Source organism: Peromyscus eremicus, chromosome X (genome assembly GCF_949786415.1).
Source record: "Peromyscus eremicus chromosome X, PerEre_H2_v1, whole genome shotgun sequence".
Classification (NCBI taxonomy): domain Eukaryota; kingdom Metazoa; phylum Chordata; class Mammalia; order Rodentia; family Cricetidae; genus Peromyscus; species Peromyscus eremicus.
The window spans coordinates 84848589-84873324 of NC_081439.1; the positions used below are offsets into that span (position 1 = coordinate 84848589).

Sequence of the window (24736 nt, forward strand, 5' to 3'; positions counted from 1 at the left end):
AACATCCCAATCCTGGAAAAAGGCAGGACAGAAAAGAGGAAGGAAGGAGAAGATAAGATATGGTATGGAAAAGTATTCAGAACGGCATCTGGCTACAAGCCTTTGCTCAGCAAGTGTTGCCTTTTTTCTCCTGTGTTTCTTCCTTCCTTTCATACAGCAGGAAGTGGTTGTGAACAGGGGGTCCTAAGAGCCACAAAACCGAACCCCTGGTGGCTTAGTATATTGTGTGCTGCTGTAACAGGATACCACAGGCTGGGAAATTAAAATAAAACGAACAAAAAGAACCCCAGAAATTTCTCACGGTTTTCAAGACTGGGAAGTTCATTTACGGTGCACATGGTTCAGTCTTCAACTCTTAAGTGTCGCCTGGCTGTTGCTTCCTCCATAGAAGAAAGCAGAAGGGCAAGAAGTGCTGATTTCAGCCCACATTATTTTTTATAGTGGAATTTATGCACTCATGAATGCCAGCTCCAAACATTGTTTCTTAGGCAGTTAAGCTTCTAACACATATGTCTGGGGAAGGCACGTTCAGGCTAAAGAAGCTGGGTATATGGATATGTCCTTGGGTTCATTTGGTCTCCCTGGTGGAAGTGTCTCTGCTGAAGGGCACCTAAAGTGAAAGAAGATGCCTTAGCTAGAGACCGTTAAGGACCCTCCACATCCTCTATGTGTCTCATTAGCATGTGAGCTTTGTCTTCTCGTGTTACTGGTCTCTCCATCTTTGTTCTGAGAACTTGAGTCAAGAAACCTAACGGGTAGGGCTGTCTGTCTGACACAACTAAGCCAGTCTCCTACAGACCAGGAAAACAGTATAGACAAGGAAGGAGCAGATCAGTATACATGGGGACAGAAAAGGGGAAAGCTTCTGCAAAAAGCAATTGCTTCTCATTTTTCTTTTCATTTCTTCTGAGTCAAGTCCTCTGGTTAGGATTCTCACTGAACCAGTGTGAGGACTTGACATTGACCTTGATTTCAGTGGTACTAAGAGAAATAGGAGTCCTAGCCCACAAGCTGGTCATCTGCCGGGGAAACAGACTCCATCATGTGATAAGCATCCATATTTGTGTACACCTGTCTCCTTGCCTTCACTTTTCTCTCTAGCTCCTCCCCTACTCCCAAGCTGGGGGCCCCCAGTCCTCCTGGCTCTACATCTGTTGTCTTTCTGTCTGTCTTTGCCTCCAAGGTCAGACGATTGGGATTTGCTGATTTTTCAAAACTTTGTAAATATTTTGTAGGCTGCCTGCCCAGGGACACAAATGGCACAAGGAGTGCCTGTCCACTTTGGATACTCTCGTCCAGTGTCCTTGGCAGATTAAGGGAGTCGGGAAGGGGACTTAGCACCAGATGATAAGGGAAATCTGCCAGTTGTGTGTTGAAAAGTTCACATTTCAGCTTTTGTTAGCAACTTCATTGGACTCCTCCTGGAGAGAGGCACCAAGGATAGGAGAGTGCAGAGAGAAAGAAATACCTATTGAGTTATGGAGTAGAATAACTACAGTGTTTCTATCACCATAATAGGAACTTTGTGTCTGTTTTACTTGATGCTCACCATGGCTCTAAGAGGTCAATAGTATAATCTTTCCTTGGGTTATAGTTAAGAAAACTGAGCTTCATAAAGAATAAGCTACCCCCTTAGGGTTTCATGCGGAGCTGTGATTCAAACCTAGGTTTATCTGACTCCAGCTATATTACCATTAGTCACAGAGTCGCCATCTTAGGAACATTAACTTATGTTTGAGGCCATATCACAGATATGTGTGACTAGTAATGGAAAATTCTTCCTGGGCCTCAGCTTCCTCTGCATAAAATAGGAAAAACAACCTTTGTCTTCCCAAACTTGGGGATTGTAGTAAAGTCAAAGTTGGCTAGGGGATGTGGAGTAAGAGTAATTCCTTAGGATGGAAAAGAGGGAGTAAAATGAACGCGGGTCCTAGATCTGGCTGCCTGAATTTCAGAGATGGCATTGCCCTCCACTGTTTCTGTGGTGTTGGACGAATCACCACGGTTTCTGGGCCTCAGCATAAAGTGAAGAAAGTGGCTTCGAATGTACCATCCAGTCCTGTGCTTCTCTGATCATGTCCCTTATTTTGAGCAGGCTATCTGATGCTGGAGTGACTTGGTCCCATTCAGCCTCCTTCTTTGGTATGCTTATAATGACGGAGTCTTATAATGGTTTGGAATGACCAAGGAAAGACTAACCATGCCCCACGTTTGCCATTGTCCCTCTTACTACCCTCTCCCCTCAGTCTTGATCTTAGGAATTCCTCATACCCTCAGCCGCTTGTTATCAGTCAGGGAGGAAAGCTGTGCTGTGGCTCAGTCTTACAGTTTAGAGCCGTCCCTTCATCTCTACTCCCGAAATTAAAAGGAGTGTCATTGTCTTCATTTTGTGTCATCTGATGCTGATCTTGGGGAGATGGGAAAGACCTAGTCTAAGGCCTGGGTTGTAAAATAGAGACTCGACAGCCATGTATAGTCCTAAAATGGTGTGCTCCCAGTCAAATCTTTATGTCGCTCAACAGGATTCTGTGGCGAATCTGCTGTGTACAAAGTACCCTGCTTGCCACTAAGAAAGGAGTCATCAGGCAGATAAGAAGCTTGCTAGCTGGTGCTGAAACAAGTGAGTCTCGTAGCACATTGTGCACTTGACCAGGACCTTCAGAATCCTTTGTCAGCACCTTCTCAAAACCGTTTAGGAAATAGAATAGTATCATCTTCATTTCTCAGATGAGAAAACTAAACCACGTAAGTATAATACGTGTGAAACGACTTGCGTATGAAAGTAAGAGAGGAGCTTCAAAGAGAGTCAGTTGCAAAGGTGTTTAATAGTGTGTGATATACAGATTCCAAACACAAAATGGTGGTCCACTGAAAGAGAAACATGGCGGTAGTTTACTGATAAGCGGTCTTTTTCTTCAAGAACTGGGGGATCACCCAAGTGTGAACTTTTACACAGAAGGATGAAAGCTTACAGAACTGATGGGGTCTGAGCAGGATAAGCTGAGTGAAGAAGGCCTGGGACTTCTGGATCTGCCTCTTGAGCCTGACTCAAGGTACAATAATAGAAGTGCACCAGGCTTCTTACAGAGGTATGCTCAGAGTGTCTGGATCCACCTCTTGAGCCTGACTCAGGGTACATAATAGAAGTGCACCAGGCTTCTTACAGAGGTATGCTCGGAGTATCTTGGAAGAGCCAGTCATGCTGAGCAGCTGATGGTTTTCTCAGCATCTGTCCTCATAGGAGGTATCCTCTGAGCCCCAGGAGTTCTGCCGGTCACCCAGCCCCCAACACTCTGGCTTCTTTCAAAAACAGAGCTGGAGGGCACATCTGCCAAGTTCCCCCGCTAACAAGCAGTCTCTTCTCTAGTAGCTCTTGTGCTGGAATAATTGAGCACAGCAGCATGTGCGTGTGATAAAGTGCATGTACTCGTATGTGGGGAAAGTGGAGTCAGCAGCTGATTGCCTGGGCTGAGATAAGCTTGCTGTCTGCTTTCCAGTTACCTTGCTAGCTGCTTCCTTCCCCAGATACTTGATTTTGCTCCATTCCATTCTTTCATTTCCCGGTCCTCCTCACATTCTCGATAAGGGCTCCTTGCGCCCCTATGGGCACACTGTCCCTGAACCTTACTCTAGGGTAAACTTTAGGGCTTTCTCTGAAATGGATGATGCTTCCAAGAAATGGGAAAAGATCCTGAGTAAAGAAGACTAAGACTAACTCAGGAGGTACGGGGCACAGAAGGGGTAGTCTAGTCAGGTGATTTGCCTAGTGGTTAGCGATGTAGGATTGAGAGGCAGATTATTTAAGAAAAATGTTTACGTCCTCCTAGCTGTGTAAGCTTATACAGCCTCAATGACCTCTGCCTTTAAATTGAGAGATAATAACAATATCTTCCTTCTATAGTTTTCCATGGATTTAAATAATTTGGGTCTGCCTTCTAGGGGCAAGACTCAGGAGAATTTGTTCCCAATGTGCAAGCTTTAGGAGCTCCCATTAGACACATTCCTGCCCAGATGAAGAGCTATGACAACTCCTGACCTCAGCTGCAACCCAGTGTGATCAGCATCGAAACTGGGGGGTCTCTAAGAAGTGCTTCTTGGGCCAGCTCCAATACTGTCATTGTTTAAGGCTCCACACAGAGCACACAATAGTCTCGATTATGAAAGGGTCTGGAAGCCTTCTAGTCAAGAGCATCAGGAAAAAACAGAGGCTGGGGTGAGGAGGTGGTCAGTGCCTGGAGGAGCTGAGGAGAAGCTGCCTCTTTCCTCAGTAAGAGCAAGCTCTCCAATACCACCTACCAGTGTAGTTCACACAAAGTGGTTACCTCAGGAGGCTTACCAGCCTGGAGCCTAAGGGAACGCAAGAGCCTCAAGTCAATGCTAACCCCAGTATAGAGGAAAAAGAGATAAGAGATCCAGGCAGACTTTGAGAAACAAAATTAAAAATAGCTCTGTTAGTGTGTGTGTGTGTGTGTGTGTGTGTGTGTGAGAGAGAGAGAGAGAGAGAGAGAGAGAGAGAGAGAGAGAGAGAGAGAGAGAGAGAGAGAGGGGAAACGGGTTGGGGACTAGAGCTAGACAGGTTACACAAAGCCTTAGCAGGGCTGTTGCTATAGTGCAGTGGTCCAGCACTTGCCTAATATGCAAAACATCTTAGACTTGATCCCCATCACCACAATAAGTGGCATGCTCCCGTAGATGGCCAGTTACCCATCCCCACACTGGGTACACTAAGTGAACTCAGTGGGGTTTTTAAAAAAGAGCACAGGAAGTTGGGAGAGAAGGACTGGTGGAGGGATGGGGAGGGCTTGGAGGGGGAGAGAATGGGGATAGGAGTGGATTGAATAACTTACCTTTTAAAAACATAAAACTTAAATAAAAATTCTTACAAGACAAGAAAATAAGCATGCATTCTGCTTTCTCCAGGAATAGGTAGGTGAGTATGAATTCAACCTTATTTTACTACTGTCCACAGCAGTCACGTAGCAGTCTTGATCGATAATCCCCTTGTTACCAGAATTGTCTTTGCCGTAACCAGTCTCCCTCAAGCTCTCAGCCTGCAGGAGCTGTAAGTTGTGTTCTTTGTAGAGTGCTGGGGCATGTCTTTCTGGAACATTCAGTGGCATTATGTTGGCTGACACTAACAGTCCACAGCTGATCCCCGAGCAGTGATGATAGCCTGAAATTGAACCGAGTAGAAGGGAGCAATAGAGCCCTGGCCTGTTGCAGCCATAGGAGTCAGCTCAGAGGATGCCAGAGGATGTGGAGCCGAGAGCCCAAGTCTAGAAGATAGACACAATTGACCCTGTGGAGCCTTCTGAGGAGGCAGGAACCCAGTAGAGTGTAGCTTCACTTGGGGCTTTCGTGTTGGTTTGGAATGAGAGGAAGATGGGACATTGAGCATCAGCTAGTTCCTAAGGATGAGGGAAAGGAAGATACTGCTTAAAAGACACAAACCAGGAGGAAGCTGGGAAGGCAGAAATTGAGACAAGTACATGCCAAGCCACTCGCTTTGTTCTCAGGATTTGGGAAGGAACTACAGAAACTATTTATTTTTATAAGACCGTAGTATTATTAGGCATCACTTAGCATGTCAGGGCTTCCTAGATAATGGTAATTGTTACTCTTCAAGTGAGCATCTACTGTGTGCTGGGCACTTTTTGCATATAGTGTCATTCAGTCTTTCCACCAGCTCTGTGAGTTAGGCATTGGCATCTTCATTTCTAAATCAGACAACATAAACTCAGTAGATTGCCTGCACAGCTGGTGTGTATTGGGATTTGATTATAGTTCTGTCTGACTTTATATCTAGTGCTCACTATACTACACTGCCATTCCTTGGGGAGGATAAACACTTCAAAAGCTTTTCTCCCAGGAGAAGCTACAGGAAAAAAGAATGTCCTGATAATATTGGTCATAGTAGAATAGGACAGATGTTGTAACAAGCAGCACCCGATTTCAGTGGTTTAGTAAATGAGTAGTGAATTCATAGCCTAGTGGAGAGATGGGGTGAAATGGTAGGCTTTAATCCATACACTCACTCTGGGACCAAGCTCTTTCCATAGTATTACTTGGCCATGTTGTATATCTTTGAGGTTCTTTACTGTGTACTCTGAATTCTGCCAACTGGTGAGAAAGAATTTGGAGGAGGTATACACACTGTTCTAGTTTCAACTCTGTGGCTGTGACAAACACCACCACCAAAAAACAACTTAGGAGTGGAAAGGATTTTTTTTGGGGGGGGCTTACTTTTCAGTCACAGTCCATCACTGAGGGAAATCCAAATAGGAACTCCAGCATTAACCTGAAGGCAGGCCTTCTTGCTATTCCATACATCATTACCTCTAATTGGGGGATTCAGAGCCAAGGAAGCAGAGCAGAAATCATGGAGGAATGCTACTTGATGGCTCACTCACCCACCCACCTTAGCTAGCTTTCTTATACAGCCCATGATCCTTTGCCCCACCGTGGGCCGGGCCCTTCTATATCAGTTAACAATCAAGACAGTCTGATCTGGGAATACATCAGTTTGAGAGCACCTTCTCAGGTGTGACTGTGCTGTGTCAAGTTGACAGTCGAGGTAACGAGGACACACACCCACTCTTAACTTCCTTGGGTTGGACAGGACTGAAGTACTTCTCCTTACGTTCTGAAGATAAACCGACCACCTCCTTACAAGGGGGTCTACCTTTCCCCATTGTGAAGAAGTGTCATTCTCTGAAACACACTTTGGGAAATTCTTCTCCCTCCATAAGGGGCTTTAATAAAATTTATCAGTGCTTTGAGAATATTCTCACTGGTTTTTAATTGGTAATTTCTTTCCTATTTTTTTCATTTTTTTAAAAACAGGGTCTCACTATGTAACTCTAGTTGTACTGGACCAGGCTGACCTTGAACTCACGGGGACTCATCTTTCTTTGCCTCCCCAGTGTTGGGATTAAAGGCATGTGCCAACATGTCCAACCTAGGTTCCTTTTTTAAAATGCAGACTATCTTCACAAGATCAAACTAGCCAAAATCCCAGTATGGATGGGGGAGGGTCTCATGAGGCCCCAGCCCTAGCTGAGAAGCTATTGACAAATGAATGGCTGCCAGGGGAGAGAGAGTTACCTTCCTTAGGTGATGTGAGCCTTTAAGTTACCCATGCTCCAGTAAATGGTCCCACACTCATACATACAGGCAGCACTCCATGAATTCAGTGGGTATTAAGTTTTTTTAAAAAGCACCTGAAGTTGGAAGGGAAAAGTGGTAGAAGGGATAGGAGAGGAATTAGAGGAGATGGAATTGGAGATGATGGATCAGAACACATGCATATATGAATATTAGATAAAATAGTAAAAAATAAATGCAAACTGCATAGGCTGGGCTGCTGGAGAAGCACAAGGAAGAACTGTGTCTTTGTTGAGGTTGGAACTTTCCCCTGGTAGGAGCAGAAACCAGATTGGTAGCTGTATGTGGTGCCTCTGAGATAAACAATGGACTAGTAGTCCAGATGGACAAAGTCAGCCCTCCACTCTAAACTTTATGACTGAAGTCTAGAGGGTGAAATCTCTGGAGCATGTGGGCCATCCTATCTAACCATGCCTCTCATCTGTCCATGGTGCCCTCTGATAGTTTAATAAAAGAGCCATGCCAAGGAACGCACTAGTCTATGATCTTGTGAGGAGAGGACCTCCTTTTCTTACGGCCTTTGCATGTGAGATTGGCCTAGCACAACCCCTGGCCCTGTGACTATGGTGCCTTTACGTGAAGGACCTGAATATGGTTTTAGGGAGTCCACAAGAAACACCGTCCCACCCGAGTCTTAAGACTGAAAGAATCTGGTCCCTAGTGGCTCCCTCCTAACACCTGAAAGCATGGGTGGCTGGGGGCAGCCTCAGTTCTTCTCTAATGTAAGCCATCACCTGCTTACCAAGGCAATCCAAACTAAAGAAGAAGCCAAATCAAGTAGATTTAAATAAATGCAGCCTCTGGGCAACCCCCCTGTTCTCCTAATGTACATTTCCGTTTACTAAGGCTCTGCCGAATAGACTTGGTTCCTCTCCCCATATTCCTTCCTAGCCGTGGAAACTTTTGTGCGAGGCAGTTACCCTAGGTCAATGAATCCTGACACCTAAGTAGGAACCCCGTGGCTGGGCTTCATGCCTACATCAGCCCACAGTCCACCCTCCCTCTTACCAAGAGAGCCTCTTTCAGCAATTCCACACTGTTCCCAGGTGGGAAGGAGAGAAGAGAAAGTCTTCCCCATTGTGGGGAGTCTAAGGTAAGTGCCATAGAGCAGAAGTCATGTCTTAGACTTCTTCCTAACCCCCGGGTCTTGTGTCTATCACAAAGAGGCTAGGAGGCTGGCAGCAGAGAATCCATTCTGTAATTGTCCTCCATCAGCACTAAATAGACATTCTGCAGCGGTAGCTCTGGCCCCTCCCTTCCTTCTCCCCAGAAAGTCCTGTGCTGAGCTAGCAGCGGCCTTACCATGGCCTGCAGAGCTTTTAACCTCTGTCAGCACCAGCCTCGAAGAGACCTGAAAAAAATGAGCATTTCCTGTTTATGTACTGTGCAGACAGGGTCACAATAATTCTATTAGCCAGGTGAAATCCCAGAATAAATCAGGTAACACATTAATGTGCGTCACAAATCATAACTCACATACACATGAATGCATGTATGCACGCAAGCACACACATGCACACACACACAGGCCACTTTCTCTTTTTATACTTTTTTGGTTAGCATACAGAAGCAGCTTCCTGGTGACGTTTTCTTGATCAATCCTGTTATATTTGACTCTTTTTGCCTCTTTGCTGGTCCCCTTCCACTCTCAAGGTCCTTCCTTAGGCTTTAATGTCAGATTGGCTCCACCCCTTCTCTTGTTTTCCTCTCCCTCAATTTAGTTACTTCTCGTCTCCCCTCTCATAGTCCCTTTCAGTTCCTGTGTCCTGAATATATATGTTTAGAGGGGGTGGAGGGAAGTACCTTTTTTAAAGACTGTGCAGACTATATCAGTATTATAGATTGAAACCTTAATTCTGCATATGGAGAAAACATGCAACATTTGTCTTTTTGCATCCTACTTGTTTCATTGAATATTGTTGTCCAGTTCCCTACATTTTCCTTCCAATGTAATTTTTCTTCACGCTGAATAAAGTTCCATTGTGTATATGTACCACATTTTCTGAGTATGGGTACCTAGAGTGATTCCATATCTTGGATAAACATACAGACACAATTTAATGACCCACTACTGTGATCAAGGCTAATTTGAGCTTTTAAAATTGCGGAAGACAATCTTTTTTAAAGATTTATTTTGTTATTATTTAATTCAAAAATATGTGTGGGTGCCTATGGGAACAGTGCAGGTACCCATAGAAGACAGAAGAGTGTGTTGGATCCTCTAGAGTAGGAGTTAAAGGAAGTTGTGAGCCACCTGATGTGAGTCTGAGAATTGAACGTGAGTCCTCTGGAAGAGCAGTATGCACTCTTAACCACAAAGCCATCTTTCCAGCCCTTGGCAAGGCCAGTTGTAGAGGGTATAATACAAGCTTATGATGTAACTTGTCTGAAAATAGGACTTTCTTTTGAGGCACTGCCAGAAACATAATACAACTTCTATGTATGGAGTATTTTAAGGGCTGTGTAGCATAGTGCAAAGACCAAATCCTGGATTCTTGTATAGGTTTCTTAGTTTATTTGCTGAATAATTTGAAGAAGTGATTTAAATTTGGGGTCCTGTGTTTATTACTTGTAAAATGGGAGCAATAAAAGTGAAGTAATATGCGTGTTACTTATTGCAGCAAGGGAAAATTAGGTTATACCTTAGTAAGATGGTATTAAAAATGTCATAGGATTTGGGTTCATCTTAATGTAATGGTGAGGAGGGCATATGGGAGCAGGGCTTTGCTCTAGGTTGAATACTTTCAGGAAGCAGAGTCTCAAAGCATGTCCTTTCTCTTCCTCCTCCTTCACCTTGTGTATGTGTGCACTTTGTGTATGTATGCATGGATGTGCATGTGTGTGCATGGGTATAAAGATCACAACCCACTTTATACGTTTGTGTATGTCTCTGTCTCTGTGTATGTGTGTCTATGTTCCCACTCATGCGTGCATGTGCATATATGTGGTATATGCATGTGCATGAGTGTGCTCACCCTTGTAGGTATGTGTGGAGGCCAGGAGCTGAGGTCTGGATATCTTTAATTGCTTTCACACCGTAGTCTTTGAGACAGGTTCTCTCGATCCTGAAGCTGACCATTATGTCTAGGGTGGCTGATTAGTAAGCCTTGGGGATCCTCCTGTCTCTGTTCCCTAGTGCTGGGATTACATGCATGTGTTAGCATGTCTGGCTTTTCCTTGGCTGCTGGGATCCAGACAGGCCTTTGTGTTTGTGGAGAAAGCACTTTACCTACTGAGCCAACTCCCCAGACGTTAGCTTTTGAGAGAGGGTTTCTCGTTGAACCTGGAGCTTATTGATTCAGTTAGGTTGGCAGGCCGATGACCTGCAGGAATCCTCGTGTCTCCACTCAGGAAGCAGGCATCTCTATAATAAGGCATCTTAGTAATGATCTGTTGTGAGGAGAAATATGAAAGCAAAGATAAAGGAGCATCAGTTCGTATTAGCAAGGGCAGTGGCAGGTTCAGTCATGTCTATGGTTTAAACATTGTTCACAGTTTGTCTTTGTTCAGAGCTAGTTACACTGTAGTCTTGATCTTTCATGGTCACGGATTGGCATTATTTGATGTTGACGTTCTGTGACTTTGTTCAGCAGGCAACAGCCAGGGCTAACTGGTAAGACCAAGGCAAGTTCTAGCTTTGGGGGCTGTGTTTTTCTGTCTTAGTTCCTCACTTATTGCCAAGAGTAAACACAGTCAGCCTGCAGGACAGGAATCAGTGATGGACAAGCTTCAACACCACTGAGATTTTGTTTAGAGAACATAGTCTGTAGTAAGAATGACGTTAGTCTCTTCTGTTCCTTATGTTGCAGGATGAGATGTTGAGACCTCTCATAAGACAGTGGGTATGCAGCAGCATTCGAAAGTGGACAGTATATATAGTCACTACGTACGTTTTCAAAACTTTCAACTATTTTAATCTCTTATCATATAGCCATGGCAAGAATTATTTGTTACAGCATATAATTGCTTTAACAGTTAAGAGGTTAGTGAGGACAATGAGACTGCTCATAAAAAGCATAGATTCTGAATTTAGAATAGTCTGTTGTGCTTTCAGAGTAGAATGTTATTTATGACTTTTGCTAGGGGTGAGAAGTACACATTCCTGTCCGTTGCATTGTTCCTACCATGAGATTCTCAGCTTGTGTAGTGGGCATGAAGAGGCAATCAGGCTTTCTTTTGGGAGTTCTAAAAAATCCCATGTGTGCCTCACTTTGGAGGTAATTGGGTATTTGGGGGTAATTTTTAAAAAGATAGATATCCAGGTGTGGTGACATATGCTTTTAATCCCAGCACTTGGGAAGCATAGGCAGTCACACCTCTATGTACTTGAGGCTAGCCTGGTCTACACAGAGTTCCAGGCTGTCCAGAACTTCATAGTGAGACCCTGTCTTAAACAACAACCAAGATTTTTTGGAGAAACACTATCCTCTGAAGTGCTAACTTTCTAAAAATATCTAATAGTCTCTAAAAAGTATCCAAAACATACAGGATAAAGTAGGATGTAGTATGTCTCATGCCATATATAGGGAAAGACATGGACTATGTTGGGAGTAAAAGCATCATCTATAGCTAGTTGAGTGAACCCATTTTAGGTCCCTCTAAGTTAATGGACTTAGCATATGAGGGATGGAACCCACAACTTGGTATTTGCAATGTAAGTGTTCCGCCTACCACAGTTACTTAAATTTTTTAGTACCGTTAACCAGTTCCTGTAAAGCAGACTGAAGTGTCTCTGAAGGTCTGCACAAGCTACCAGTGGTGACTATGATGAAGAAGCTCACTTATGTTTAGAGCACAGCAGCAAGTGTGCAAGGAACACTGGTGGTGTTTAGTAGGTGTGGCAACAAGCTGGCGAGCGATGAGAGTCAAGAGCGCCGGATTTGCACTGCATAGAGAACCAGTAGTTTAGTGGAGAGCTAGAGCTACGCCAGCTCTGGTTTGTGCACATTTTACTGTTGCTATTATGGCCCTCAGACAAAAGTAGCTATGTCTTACTCCTGCATCTATTGAAAGCCTGAAATACGCAATAACTTCTGACCACTCTCATCAAATGAATACCCTTAGCACCTGTGCAGAAACTTTATAAATAGAAATGGAATAGAGGGTTTTGAGCTAAAATCCCAAGAAAGATTTTGGCACACAGATATTTTACAGTCTTTGTGTTTAAATATAAGTAAGGTTTTTGAAAAGTATGCAGGCACGGAAATATGTTTCCATTTGCATACTTATATCTGGTTGATGAATTCTGCTTTTAATTTGTCAGATTATTTTGATGCTAAGTATGACAGACAAAATTCTTTTAATAGTTGTACTTAATTCAAAGAAAAGCTTAGATAAACCTAATTATCTTTCTGCTCTCTCTTTTATAGGGTAAAATGTTAAATCATTGTGTCATTTAAATGGCCACTTTAGAAAACTCAGAGATAACTTAGGCATAGAAATTATTGTAGTGATTTTATTATTCTGCAGGCAGGAAGGTGTTTTAGTTCTTTTCTGTCACTGTGATAAAATACCATGTTCAAAAGCAACTTAAAGAAGAGAGAGTTGATTTTGGCTTATGGTTCCAGGTGGCTAGAATCTATAATGGTGGGGAAGGGATGGCATGCTGGGCAGGAGCAGGAAGCTACCTGGTTACATTTTTGTCCACACCCTAGAAGCAGAGAGAGCAAACAGTAAGTGAGGTGAGGCTATAAACCATCAAAGTCTGCCTCTGGTGATGATCTTCCTCATCAAGGAAGGCTCCACGTCCTAAAGGTTCCATGACCTCTCTCAAACAGTGCCATCAACCGCAGACCAAGTCTTCAAATACATGAACCCAGCAGGGACATTCTCCACTCAAACCACTGCAGGGAGGTAAAATTAGGACTCATCAGTATAAGAGGCAATATGTAAGTCATAAGCACCTTGAGAAAGATTTGTACTCAACATTGGAAAGTCATTTAGCAATAAACAGTAGCTACCTGTATGTCAATTTTTGGTTTACTAGTAAGGACTTTTTAAAAATGTTTTCAGGATATATAGAAAAGCTCTGAGAGGTAGAAGAACATTTTGAGGCCAGAAAGGAACCACAACTAATCTGGATGTCAAATAATTCAGTTACTTTATGTAAAAATTACACAAGTTAAAATTTTACTCCTTCAGCACTTTATTCTTACAAATTTATAGGAAATGAATACCTACTCTACCTTTATTTGTATGAACTTATGCATACACAAATATATAAGCAAACTAGGTTATCATCTTAAGGTTTTAACTATGTTTGAATATTAATAATAGTAAATGAAAATGTTAATCATGGTAACCACATGAAGGGCTTCAATGAGACATCATAGTTGGATTCAGTGTGAACTTAGACCTCCCCCACTTAGACTCCCCCAGTACATGTGGGCAGACTGTCATCTCAAAGAGGCACGTAGAAGGAATTTCAAGTGTGGTTATTATTAGCTAGGGTTGTGTTATAATGACTATGAAAGATATTTATTGTGCACTTAAAGTTCTTTAACTGGGCACTTATTGATTACCTACCCCACCAATGGCCCATTCCAGAGAAAAGGGAGATTTCAGTTTCCTTCACAGCCCACTTGCAGGGAAAAGTGTGAGCAGAAACTCCTACTCTACCATGCAGGGCTGATCTCCTCAGAGTCACCACCATGTTTTTGTCTATCTGTAGCATTACCTTCTCTTCTAATCAATCTCTAATAAAAAGGTCAGTCGATCTCAGTGTCCTTCTAAAACTTTAAACATGAAACCTTTGGTCACTAAATGGAAGATGTGGCTCCAAGGTAGAAACAGTTCAGGTGAATGTTGATCAATCGCCATTTCTATCAATGCCTGCCAGCCAAAGATCATTAGTACATTTGTGCTTGATACAGTTGAGTTTGTTACTCCATACTTGAAGGGAAATGAATACAGTGAGTGAGAACGGGGTGTTTTCATTTGCTGCAGTGAATGACAAACCCAGCTTTATCAACTCCACGTGTATTCCTCATGATCTTTGACAGCACATGCTCATTGATGATAGCACATGCATATGAAATCAGCCAGCCAGCAGTCTGGCTTCTGCCCCTTACTAGATGGGCAACATCACTTGAGTTCTCTGGTGCTCAGACTTCTTATGTTAATTACACATAGGAAAAACATCCACTTTAGACTGCGGGGAGACCTTGAAACAAAATTTGTTTACAAACAATACAAAAGTGTGATCACTAGAACGTCAAAAGTGGCATCTACAGGAAACACCTCAGGAATGCCAGGACCTAGTGACTCTGTAGGGGTGGGGTTTTGCTCTTCACAGAGAGTTTGGCAGTGCTAGCTCTGGGAGCTGGCCAGAGGAAGAGGCTATGGACCACAGCAGGTAGAATCTTTTCCCTCACAAAGAACTCTTCTACCAGGGAGTAGCTCTCTACCTACCATCTCTGGTATATATATATATTTTTTTTCTCTAGTTGCTTTAATACATAATTTAGTACTTTCTGAAATATTTTCTCCCCAGCAACATCCTTGAGTAATGGAAAGAACACTAGACTTGGAAGAAATAGGGTTGAATTTTATGTAGGTCTCCCAGGACTACATCAAAAGCTTCAGTTTGCTCATGTGTGAGATAGGTATAACAACCCTGTCTTTGTATGTTGATGGATCAATATTTATTAAGTTTGTACCAGGGTAATGTAATAAAAACATGATTATTTCCTCAGCTCACATCAAGCTTTTGCTTAAGGAATTTCCTTCCCAGGGTATGGTAGCGTATGTCTATGATTGCAGCACTTGGGGAACTGAAACAGAAAGATCTCGAGTTCAAGGCCACCTCTGAAAAAATGATATACTCTGTCTCAAAATAATAGGAGGAGGAATCTGGTGAAAAGGAGTGGAATGTAGTACATACGGAGCTGAGATGCTGTTAATTAAGAAATGAAGGTGGATTTGTGGTGAGCCAGAGAAAAACCAGAAATGAGAGATAAGATAAGAGGGAGGAGCAGGAATGCATCCAGAGCTCAACATTGGAGTTTACCGAGAAATTCCAGCTGACAATGGAACCGCTGGTAACCGATTTTTAATTGTTTATGTCGTTATATGTCTCCTCCGTTTATGTAAACCTTGACACAATATGTCAGTTACAAAGGTCTTCATATAAATGGGTTTTTAAAAGTTATAAATCAGGAAAGAAGGATGTTCCTGTCGCCTGACCCCCCCAAAAAAAATTAATGAATAGAAGATGAGTTGTGAAATCTGAAGTTTATTAGAAGCTCCAATTCTGAACCACATAGGATTCTGAGCCCTTAAGATTTCTAAGGAATATCTCAGGGAGACACTGAACTTTCCTGACGAGGGTTAGGGTGGGCACTTGAGTCAACTTTATTTGACATTGAAAGGACAGACTGATGCTGTGCTTGCTTCTGCTCCAGTATTCCCCTAGCACAGGGCCCAGCACAGGCTCACTCCCTCTGTGTCAGCTGAATCTGGATCCCCAGTTGGTTAAGTGTTTCTAATAGGCTTTCCAGATGAGGCCCAAGCTCTCTCTCTTGACAAGGCCTACATCTACAGACCATTCCATTTTTCTATACTTCACCCAACAACCAAGAAGGGGAGAGAAAAGAGAAGTGGGGGGAAGGCCAGGCTCTAAGTATTAACAGTCATTGCCACTTACTGTGCTTTGGCCTAAGCTGGACTGGGTTAGGAACCCAACTTGGTTGACCACAAAGTCCTGAGTCGCAAGCGTTGTGCAGCCTGTCTCGGGGCCCATCTGGTCTCTCACCGTGGAAGAGCTTCCCTAGATTAGAGCAGGACTGAGAGACCAAAGGCAGGCCCAGCAGATGAAGGAACTGGGCCTGAAGGTCAGAGTAGAACAGCTGTCGATAGGAAACTGTATTTTTTTGTTGGAGGTTCCCTTAGCAGCATTTCTGGCACCTTCCCCAGAAGCCAGCTTGGCTTGCCATTGCCAGCTGACTGCTCTGACCTGTAGAATTGCCAGATTAACAAATCAAAGGGTACTCGGTTACATTTGACTCTTAGATAAACGATAGGCTTTTTAAAAATGTGAGCATGTTCCATCCAGTCTTTAGGACACACATATTAAACAATAATTCAGTTTATCTGGATTACCAATTCAGTTGTGCAGTGTGCATTTAATCTGGCAGCCCTGCTTTGTCTGGACATAATGTTTCAGAGAAGGATGGGGACTTTGGTAATGTCCCATACGGTGGCCTTAGCACAGGGGAAGCTCTTAACCTGCTGTGGCTGGCAACTCCTGAGACAATTGCTTAAAGTGTGGAGTTTGGGTAGTTCTCTGGCACTGGTATAGGCTAACCAACCTGCCTTGGGTTCCCCAAGATGTACCCAGTTTTCACAGTGAAGGACCTGCATCGTGGGAAATGTTTTTCTTGCTGGAAAATTGTTGGCTGGTGAGGGCTTTAAACTCAGAGGATGTGGAGTCTTTGGAAAACACTAAATGAATTGTGAAACTGCTCAGTGAGTCCCAAGACATTTCAGTATTTCTACCAAGCACATTTCCTAATTGCTGTTTTAAGGATAGGCAAATTTTGGAGATCCCTAGAAGTCCTAGATCTGAAAGGTGTCAGTGCCAGAGATCACTGAAGTTCAGCGTCTGCTTGTTGTTTTATGAAGCAGTTCCAGAGTATCAGTCCCCTCACCTGGTTGTTATTAATACTGTTTTTGTACCATAGCAGAGGCAATGTACTAAGAATTTCATGTTCATTATCTTGTATAAATCTTGATGGTCCCTCTGCCCTATAATAATAGCAATAGAAAGAAGATCAATGGTGATGTCTGAAGTTAGTAACCATATCAGGTCACCACTATTGTTACATCTTTTTAGGAATGGAAAGGCCAAGGCTCAATCCTTGCCTAGTGTCATAGAGCTGGTCTGCTAGCCCTAGCAGGTCTAACTAACTGAATCTATGGTTGTTTCGAAGGAAGGAAGCTAGGGGTTGGGCTTGTTTCTGGAGACAGGTACTGAACCCAGGGCTTTGCTATGCTCGACAGGCACTCACTCACTGTGCTCCATCTCCAGCCCTTCAGTCTATGTTTTAAATCACTGTACTCTGTACTCATGTAGATCCCTGACCAGATGGAAGGCCACTTGATGTCGAGCTGAAACCTTGAATGCTACCATTCAAAGTCCTTTCTTTTTGCTCGGTTATCATGAAGAGAGGACGACCACTCGGAAACCCAGAAAGTCAGTTTCTCCAAGTACAGTTTTCGGGGAAAGATCCAGTCCCCCTAAAGCCTCCATCAGCCATCTCTCTGTTGTCCCTTTTATGAAAACTGGAGGTTGAACGGCTTCTAACACCAAGGTGAGTTTCTTTAGACTTAGGTTTGGTGCCTCTTTCAAAGGCCAAGACCTTAGAGAGATCTCTAAAGCAGTGTACTGAATGGACTTTCTAGGGGCAGGCCACGATGGTAGACCCAGTAAAAGTACATCCTAGTGAGAGTTTTCTTGTCTTTCTAATGGTTCAGCTTCAGGCAGGCAAGTGAGGCAGCAGGGAACTGCTGCCATTGTTCTCTTTGAAGTCCTGCCAAAAAATTGCTGGATTCAGTCTGTGGAAGTGGTTGCAATGCCTTCAAAATTCTGCAGGATATGGAAAGGTAACCCAAGGAGCAGGTATGGCCCTCTTTGGAAGGTCCTCCAAGACGAATGCTTCTTAGACTGAAGTTTTTGACAATGGCACTTTTAAAACAAAAGCATTTTCTCTTGAGAGCCAGGGTGCACACAATCTCACAAGTTAGGCCATGGTAGAGGATATATTAGCACCTCCTGATTCAGGGGCTGGCCATCAACTTGGCAGGTCCCTGAGGTGACTTCGGCTCCGGGGGCCAGGGCCCCCTCTTCTTACTCCTGGTTTCACAGAGGAAGCCCAGCAGCAGTGAAGTCCTTTGAGCAGCAGTGGTTGGAGAGTGGGAGAGCCCAACACAGGCAAAAGCCCGCCCCATCCTACCTAGACAAAGAGGAGTTCTTGTCTTTCCCTGTACCAGCTTCTAGGCTGTCACTTCAGCCCAGGCTTCTGGGCAAAGCAGCTGCTCAGGCATGGCTCAGCTGGGGCCTGAGAGGAGATAGGAAAGCAAGGGCTCTCTGCGGGGCCCACTTGCCCTAAGCTCCAGCAACATGCCATGCACTTACCAGAGGCATTTAGCTCTCAGCAGGGAGGACTGAGGTTTCCCCTGCTTCTTCATTCTGGCCATTGGCCTAGTTTCCCAGGAAAGGTACATTAGCTTCAAGGTTAGACAGTCTGCTCGATAGCACCCCAACTTCAAGTTGCAGTGTCATAGCCCAGAGTGAACGACCCTTCAGCTGGCGGTGCAGCCAGATGCTTGGCCGTGTTCCTCTCTGAAAGGCTCAGCAAATTTTATTATTGCTTTTGTTATACCAGAAGGGGTTGACTCATCTCTGTAAAGACTGCCCAGGGCTATGGCTTCAAGAAGAGGTCTAGGCAGCTGCTAGAGCCAGTCCCTCGAGGGACAGAATGCAGCCTTCAGTGTTGGTGGAATCCGTAGGGAGGCAGAAAGGCTTTGTGCCTCTGGCAGGCTACCTCCTTGGTGAAGGGCTCGTGGATAGCATGGGCACATGTTTTCTCCCACAGAAAACTGGGGGCAGTCACTCCTCTGCTAACCAGCTGTGCCCTAAGAGGGTTTCCTAAGGGCTTCTACTGGCCATAGCATCCTCAGAAGCTGTGTATCAGCAGGCAGAAGGGTGTAGGCAGGGTGAATGTCAAGCAGGACAATGGAGGGCCAGCCTAACCACTGTGCTAAGGGCTACCTGAAGTCAGGGGAAGAGACCTGAAGGATCTATGGACTGTTGTCTGAAGGACTTTTCAGATGAAATTTTCAAAAAAGTAGGCATGAAATGCACATAATTATCAACTACAGTCATGCTAAAGAGCATAGAATAAAAAGGTTTCTCTTAATCTCCAGATTTCCACCCCTTTCTCCAGGCTAGGTGCACCCTTCCAGAAATAGACATCCCCGTTGGGAATGTTTTCCTTTTTGTTTCTGGCTTAGTCTGAATTTTAACTATAATGACTCTTCTTTTTTTGACTTCATATTTTAGTCATGCACGAAGTAGAGAAAATAATAAGCTAAACCTCCATGTTTTCATGCAGTTGTAACAATTATCAAAATTTGGCCAATATTATTTCATCGACTCTTGCTAATACATTTTTCTGGAGTGGGCAAAGCTCAGGGATTGTGATATTTGACCATGAAGATTTCTAAAATAAAGTCTCTTTAAAAAAAATCCCTACATCTGAGGATGCAACTTAGCAGTGTTTGCCTAGAATACAAAGGCTCTGAGTTGGCTCTCTAGCAGCACCCATGCTCACAGTCTGTCCTGGTACTATGATCACAGCTCACAAGCACACCAACGGTCTTTCCCGTCGTATGGTCTCTTCTGACTCCCACTTCTTTCAAATCCCACAAGATATCTAAAAACCACTGCATTTCCAACATTCACTTTGCACGTTGCTCAAGGAGTATGAAGGATTAGAAACTTGGACCATGGCAGCCAGAAGCCTGCCCATTTCCCCCTGGCTATTCTTGTTCAGGAAAGAGGCTCTGTAGTCAAACATTCTTCCAGAGCAGAACAGTTGTCCCAGCAAGTTCCAAGCAATGAGGCTGGATAGGGGTATCTTCTAAAGTTAGTTTTGTTTTTTGCCTAGTAGGTAGCCCTGGGAAAGCTGCTTCTGTGTCCCCTATTACTCAAATGGAAAAGGCTAAAATGTGTTCCTTAGAGTTAGGTGAGTATTGACAAGCACAGAAGTCATTTGACTTCTGCTGCTGTTAGAACTGTATATATGCATCTTCTCTGTAGAGGCTACCCTAGTAAAGATAGTCAGTTTTCAGGATTCTGGGTGGCTTATGTGGACAGCTCGTTTCTCCGCACGGCTACTGGCTATTTGGCATGCTTCGGGTGCTCTTTTCCTGAGTTCATTTGTCTGAATGTTTTGGCTTCTAAGCTACTTTGTCTACTCTCTCCCAAATGATTAGCATCTCTCCTTTATAAATACACACACAATTTACCAGTCACTCCTGTCCATCCTTGCATTGCTCTCTGAATGACCAGGAAAAGAGCAGCACCCTCCCCTCCACACACACACACATACACACCCTGCATGATCAAAGAATGTGGCATCTCTGGCCCTCAGCCCTCAGTTCTCTTGGCCAGAAAGGCATGGCCAAACCAATCGGCAGAAAGTTGGGTGTGGAAAGTTCTATCTGCAAGTACACAGGACTTGATACATTGCCTGCCGTTCTGCCAGTCTTCTGTGCCGGGACTGGAAAAAAAAAAAACTGTAAAAAGCGGCCACTCGCCTTCCAAATTGGGCCTATAATGACATGGTCTTCTTGGGTAGGACAAGAAAAGCCTCAGCTCTAGATTGTCCAGTACCACCAGATGAGCCCGAGAACTCACTGGTACTATGCCTTCTCTGGTTCCGTTTCCATCTTCTAAGTGGACATGGAGAAGTGTACCACCAGATTAGGCACTTGTGTGCTTATCTAGTTTTCAGGGGGAAAGTCACTGGGCTTCTCTGAATGCCCTAGCTCAGTGGAGCAAAGAAAATTTGCCGCCTTCTTTCGGGCCTCCAAGAATCTGGTACTGTGAGATGACAGAGGAGAGAATGGAGGGAATATCCAAGTATTTTATCGTTAATTATTTTATCGTACAACTAAACCAAACTGTGATCAAGGAGGGCCAGGTTCTCGGGTGGTACTACAAGAAGTGCTGGAAGCACAGTGTTTACCAGTTTAATACAGTCCTGCTTTGTTCTTCCTCCCAGATCCCCGGAGCAGGCAGCCGACTGCAACCATGAAGGCTGCTGGTGCCCTCTGGAGGAAGTTTTGGGCATTGCAGAAGCACGGCGGGAATGGAGAACATTTTCTTTTCTTCAGCTCACTTAGGAGACCCAGTGAAAACAGAGTCACAGAAATAGGTGGGGTGGATGGACTTTATGGAGTCGGGAGCTTCTTTAAGACCTGGAAGAACTCCTATAAGGATTGTAGGGAGGACTTAGAACAAGGATGCAGAGAGAGTGTCCAGGCAGACTGTCAGATGGACAGAGCCACTACAACACACTAGATCTGAGGGAACTGAGAACCATAGGGCACTGGGAAGAATGTGACATAATTACCTGGCTGAATTCCTTTCTGAGCCGTTGGCATAAGAGCAAGGCAGACACAGGAAGACCCACCCCATCAGTGAGGAGAAGGGGAGGAAGGGGGTAGAGAGGAGGGACAAGAGAAAGAACAGGGATGAAATAAACTGTAAGACAGTAGAGAGGGTGGGAAGGAGAAAAGAAAAGAGGCCTCAGGAGACTATGGTAGATGACTGTGAGTCTGTGAGTTTCCTGGGGAATTATTTTCTTCTGAGTAGTCTAGTCAGTCCTAGAGACACTGCTGAGAATGTATAAGATGTATAAGAGGACTCAGTCTGAGTGATTTCCCCTGTACAGAGATCTGCCTTGGCTATTTGAGTTCTTAACGATCTTCTTTCTCATGCCTTGCATTAGAATGGCCAAAGTCAGTTCTTTTTGCCATCATCCCTCTCCTCCAGGGCCGTGAGTAGAAGGAAGAGCCTGCAACTGTACTTCTATGGCAGGCGGAGTCTTTGTCTGGAGGGCATGCCTGGGAAGGCACCGGCTGAACGCCCTCAGCAGTCAGCCATGGCCTCAGTCTGCTCCGCTCTGAGAAGTCACTACTTTACTGTTCTGCAAGAGGCACATACAAGGATCCCTTCACATTGGAGCTTGTATAAGAGCAAAAGATTTGTTCTAGAGTCAATGTTGTATAATGTACGGTTCTGGACTCCAGTGTAATCAGCCAGAAGCATGTGGAAAATCACAACCACAAAAGAAGTCCATAACACACAGTATGTGTTCTCTTCCTCCACAGAAAATTTTAGGCTCTGCTCGGTTTCCCTCCTCTGTTGTTTCTTATCTCAAGACAAAACCATGGGACAAGTTCAGGAGAACATACCTTATTTCTTAGGTGTGTAGAGATGACAGTCTCTGCTCTTGTTATGGACCAATGACCTGCCTTAGATCCATTCAGGAGGAGACTCTTGCTTCTAGATTAAGAGGGTTATGACCGTCTGAGGCTCCTGACCTGAGAGAGAAGATTGACAAAGAACCCACATCAGCACTTAAGGGTCACCTGTTCAAGAAAGTTATAGAAAACTTTCCCTAACAAACATCACCTTTTATATTTGGCACTCAGGTCCCTTCACAGACCTCAGAAATCAGTCTTACCAGTATAGATGGTTCATATATTATTCCTGTGTTCACTGTGCTTAACCATTTTTAATAGAATTTTCTCCGAGACATGACTGTATTTCCTTTCTCCCCCCATACCTGACTGCTACACTCCTAACGGCTCCTTGCTTCTCTCTGCCTTGTCTTCACTTGCAGATGAGAACAGCACATTTCCTGGGTAGATGTTGACTAGCAGATTCCCAGATTGTGATACTATCTTCTCTCAAAGTGAATTCTCCTTAGAAATCACCTCCAACTTCCACCCTGGCCTCTTTCTTTCTGTGAACTTGGCATAGATCTTGCCCTCCCTCTCCTTTGTGTCTCCATTGTCTAACCATGTAATTGTTAGAATTCTAGAAGCGGAGGGTGCCTTTTGTTAACAAACAGAGGGAGGGGGAAGGTTCCAGGGTCAAGGGCAGCTCGGAGTGAGGGTTATGGGGGGCATACTTGGTAGCGTAGCATGTGGGTTTTTGATCCAGTCCCCCTCATCAGGGCTACCATTTCACACGACTTCATCATGCTCACACTGAGGTATGATGCATCAGATAGACCCAAGGATCAGTTGGAGGATTGCAGGACCCCTCCATTTAATTCCCACCCCCAATTCACATTTCCAGATGTCTTTGTAGCAAAATGAAATTCTAGAGAAGCTTTAGAAAAAAAGAAGGGAAAAAAAAAAGAAACAATTGGGAGTGAAAGGCAGAAAGAGAAGATGGAGCCCTTAAAGAAGGGAGGATCCCAAAGGAGGTGGGGACAAGGGGAGGAGAAGGGGAGGAGGAGAGGAGGAGGAAAGCGAGCCTGTCTCTTTAAGGGGGTTGGCTGTCAATCAGAGAGTCCTTTTCATTGCAGGAGGAGAGGACAAAGATACTCAGAGAGAAAAAGTAAAGGACAGAAGAAGGAGACTGGAGAGACCAGGATCCTTCTAGCTGAACAAAGTCAGCCGCAAAGCAGACTAGCCAGCAGGCTGCAATTGGAGTCAGAGTGCCAAAGACATGGGTGAGTTTCGAAAACTTTAGCAGTGAAGATACAGGAATTCAAAGGAGGATTTCCAACTTTGGGGCATTGGGTTTCCAGTGGTTTAGATAAGTTGTGTTTTGGCACTTGTTTTCTGTTTTCATTCCTTAGCATTTCATCGTATTAACTCCTTCTCTGCTGCACTCAGCCTAATGCTTTATTGCCAATGAGTTCCATCAGTACATGTGGAGTCCCACAGATCCTTGGAGAGAATGCCCAGCAGGATGGATGTGACCATGTGGCTTCCTACCCCTTCACCTCCTTCTCCTTTCTTCTTTCCCCTGATCTTAAGGCCCTGGTTATGGTGGGGTCATCTGGAACCCCTGGTTCCACTGGGGCCAACTTGAATATTGACTAATCCTCAGATATCAAATACTCACTTCCCTGATACAAACTTCAGAGCATGTTTGGCATCAATAGGATGGAGGAACAGGGAAAATTGGACTCAGACTTAGAAGTGTCTATGCTGGATATTCCAGGTTCAGAAAATGAAAATACAGTTCACAATGGTTTTATCATTGTGAATAGATATGGATTATCTATTATCTGTATCTAATCCATATCTGTGGGGAATAGATATGGATTGTATGTGCATATGTGTGTGTGCGTGTGTGTGTGTGTGTGTGTGTGTGTGTGTGTGTGTGTGTGTGTTTATGTGCACACCACATACAGCTCAACATTTCTAGTAAGTATCATGGACTTAACCTGAATTCCTGCTGTACCAAGAAGGCTTCTATCTAAGGGCACTTGTTGACTGAGACCTGAGGGCTTGTCTACATCCCGTAAGGGTGGAAGCTGTGAAGTTCTGGTGTCCAGCAGTGTCTATTCAGTGTAAGGTGGGTGGAACATAAGGGTCTTTGCTTAGGCAAGATGCTGCAGAGATATCTACATATTGCTCACATTTGGGACCGATAAAAGTAGCAGCTTGAACACATCCTGAATGAAGGAGATTCAGTTTCCCTGTGTCTTCACTGTGCAACATAGTAGCCAGTAAGTTGATAGGAGCCACAGAAGTAGTTTTTCAGTTAGACGGAACTGTTGTTAACCTTGCCTGTTTTTCCATCCCAAGTCACAGAGGGAACTGTTAGAAGCGTGTAAGTCAGTCGGATAGTTAAGAAGGTGGAAGGTGGCGTACTAGACTAGGAGGCCAAGTAACCAGGTTTGGATCTCAGCTCAGTCTCTAATGAACTCTGCAAAACTGGGCATGTCCCCATGAGTCACCACTTCATCATCTGGAACACAGGGGCAACAATAACTGTTTTGTCTACTTTCAGGGTGGAAGATCAGGTACTAATGCTGTG

The 24736-nt window shown here is 44.2% G+C and overlaps 1 protein-coding gene across 5 annotated transcripts in view; it reads left to right on the top strand.

Moving 5' to 3' along the window:
• Plp1 (proteolipid protein 1) overlaps window positions 1–24736 on the top strand; it is a 101564-nt gene that overhangs the window by 62715 nt on the left and 14113 nt on the right. For 3 of the 5 annotated variants that reach the window (XM_059250938.1, XM_059250943.1, XM_059250939.1), the window contains 5 exons: window positions 15006–15203; window positions 17237–17474; window positions 20952–21104; window positions 21725–22039; window positions 23271–23417. In XM_059250938.1, coding sequence (XP_059106921.1) covers window positions 23414–23417 — 4 coding nt within the window. In that variant the 5' untranslated portion in view covers window positions 15006–15203; window positions 17237–17474; window positions 20952–21104; window positions 21725–22039; window positions 23271–23413. Of the gene's footprint in view, window positions 1–15005; window positions 15204–17236; window positions 17475–20951; window positions 21105–21724; window positions 22040–22062; window positions 22159–23270; window positions 23418–24736 lie in introns of all 5 variants that reach the window. The other 2 variants (XM_059250942.1, XM_059250941.1) reach the window with 2 other exon arrangements.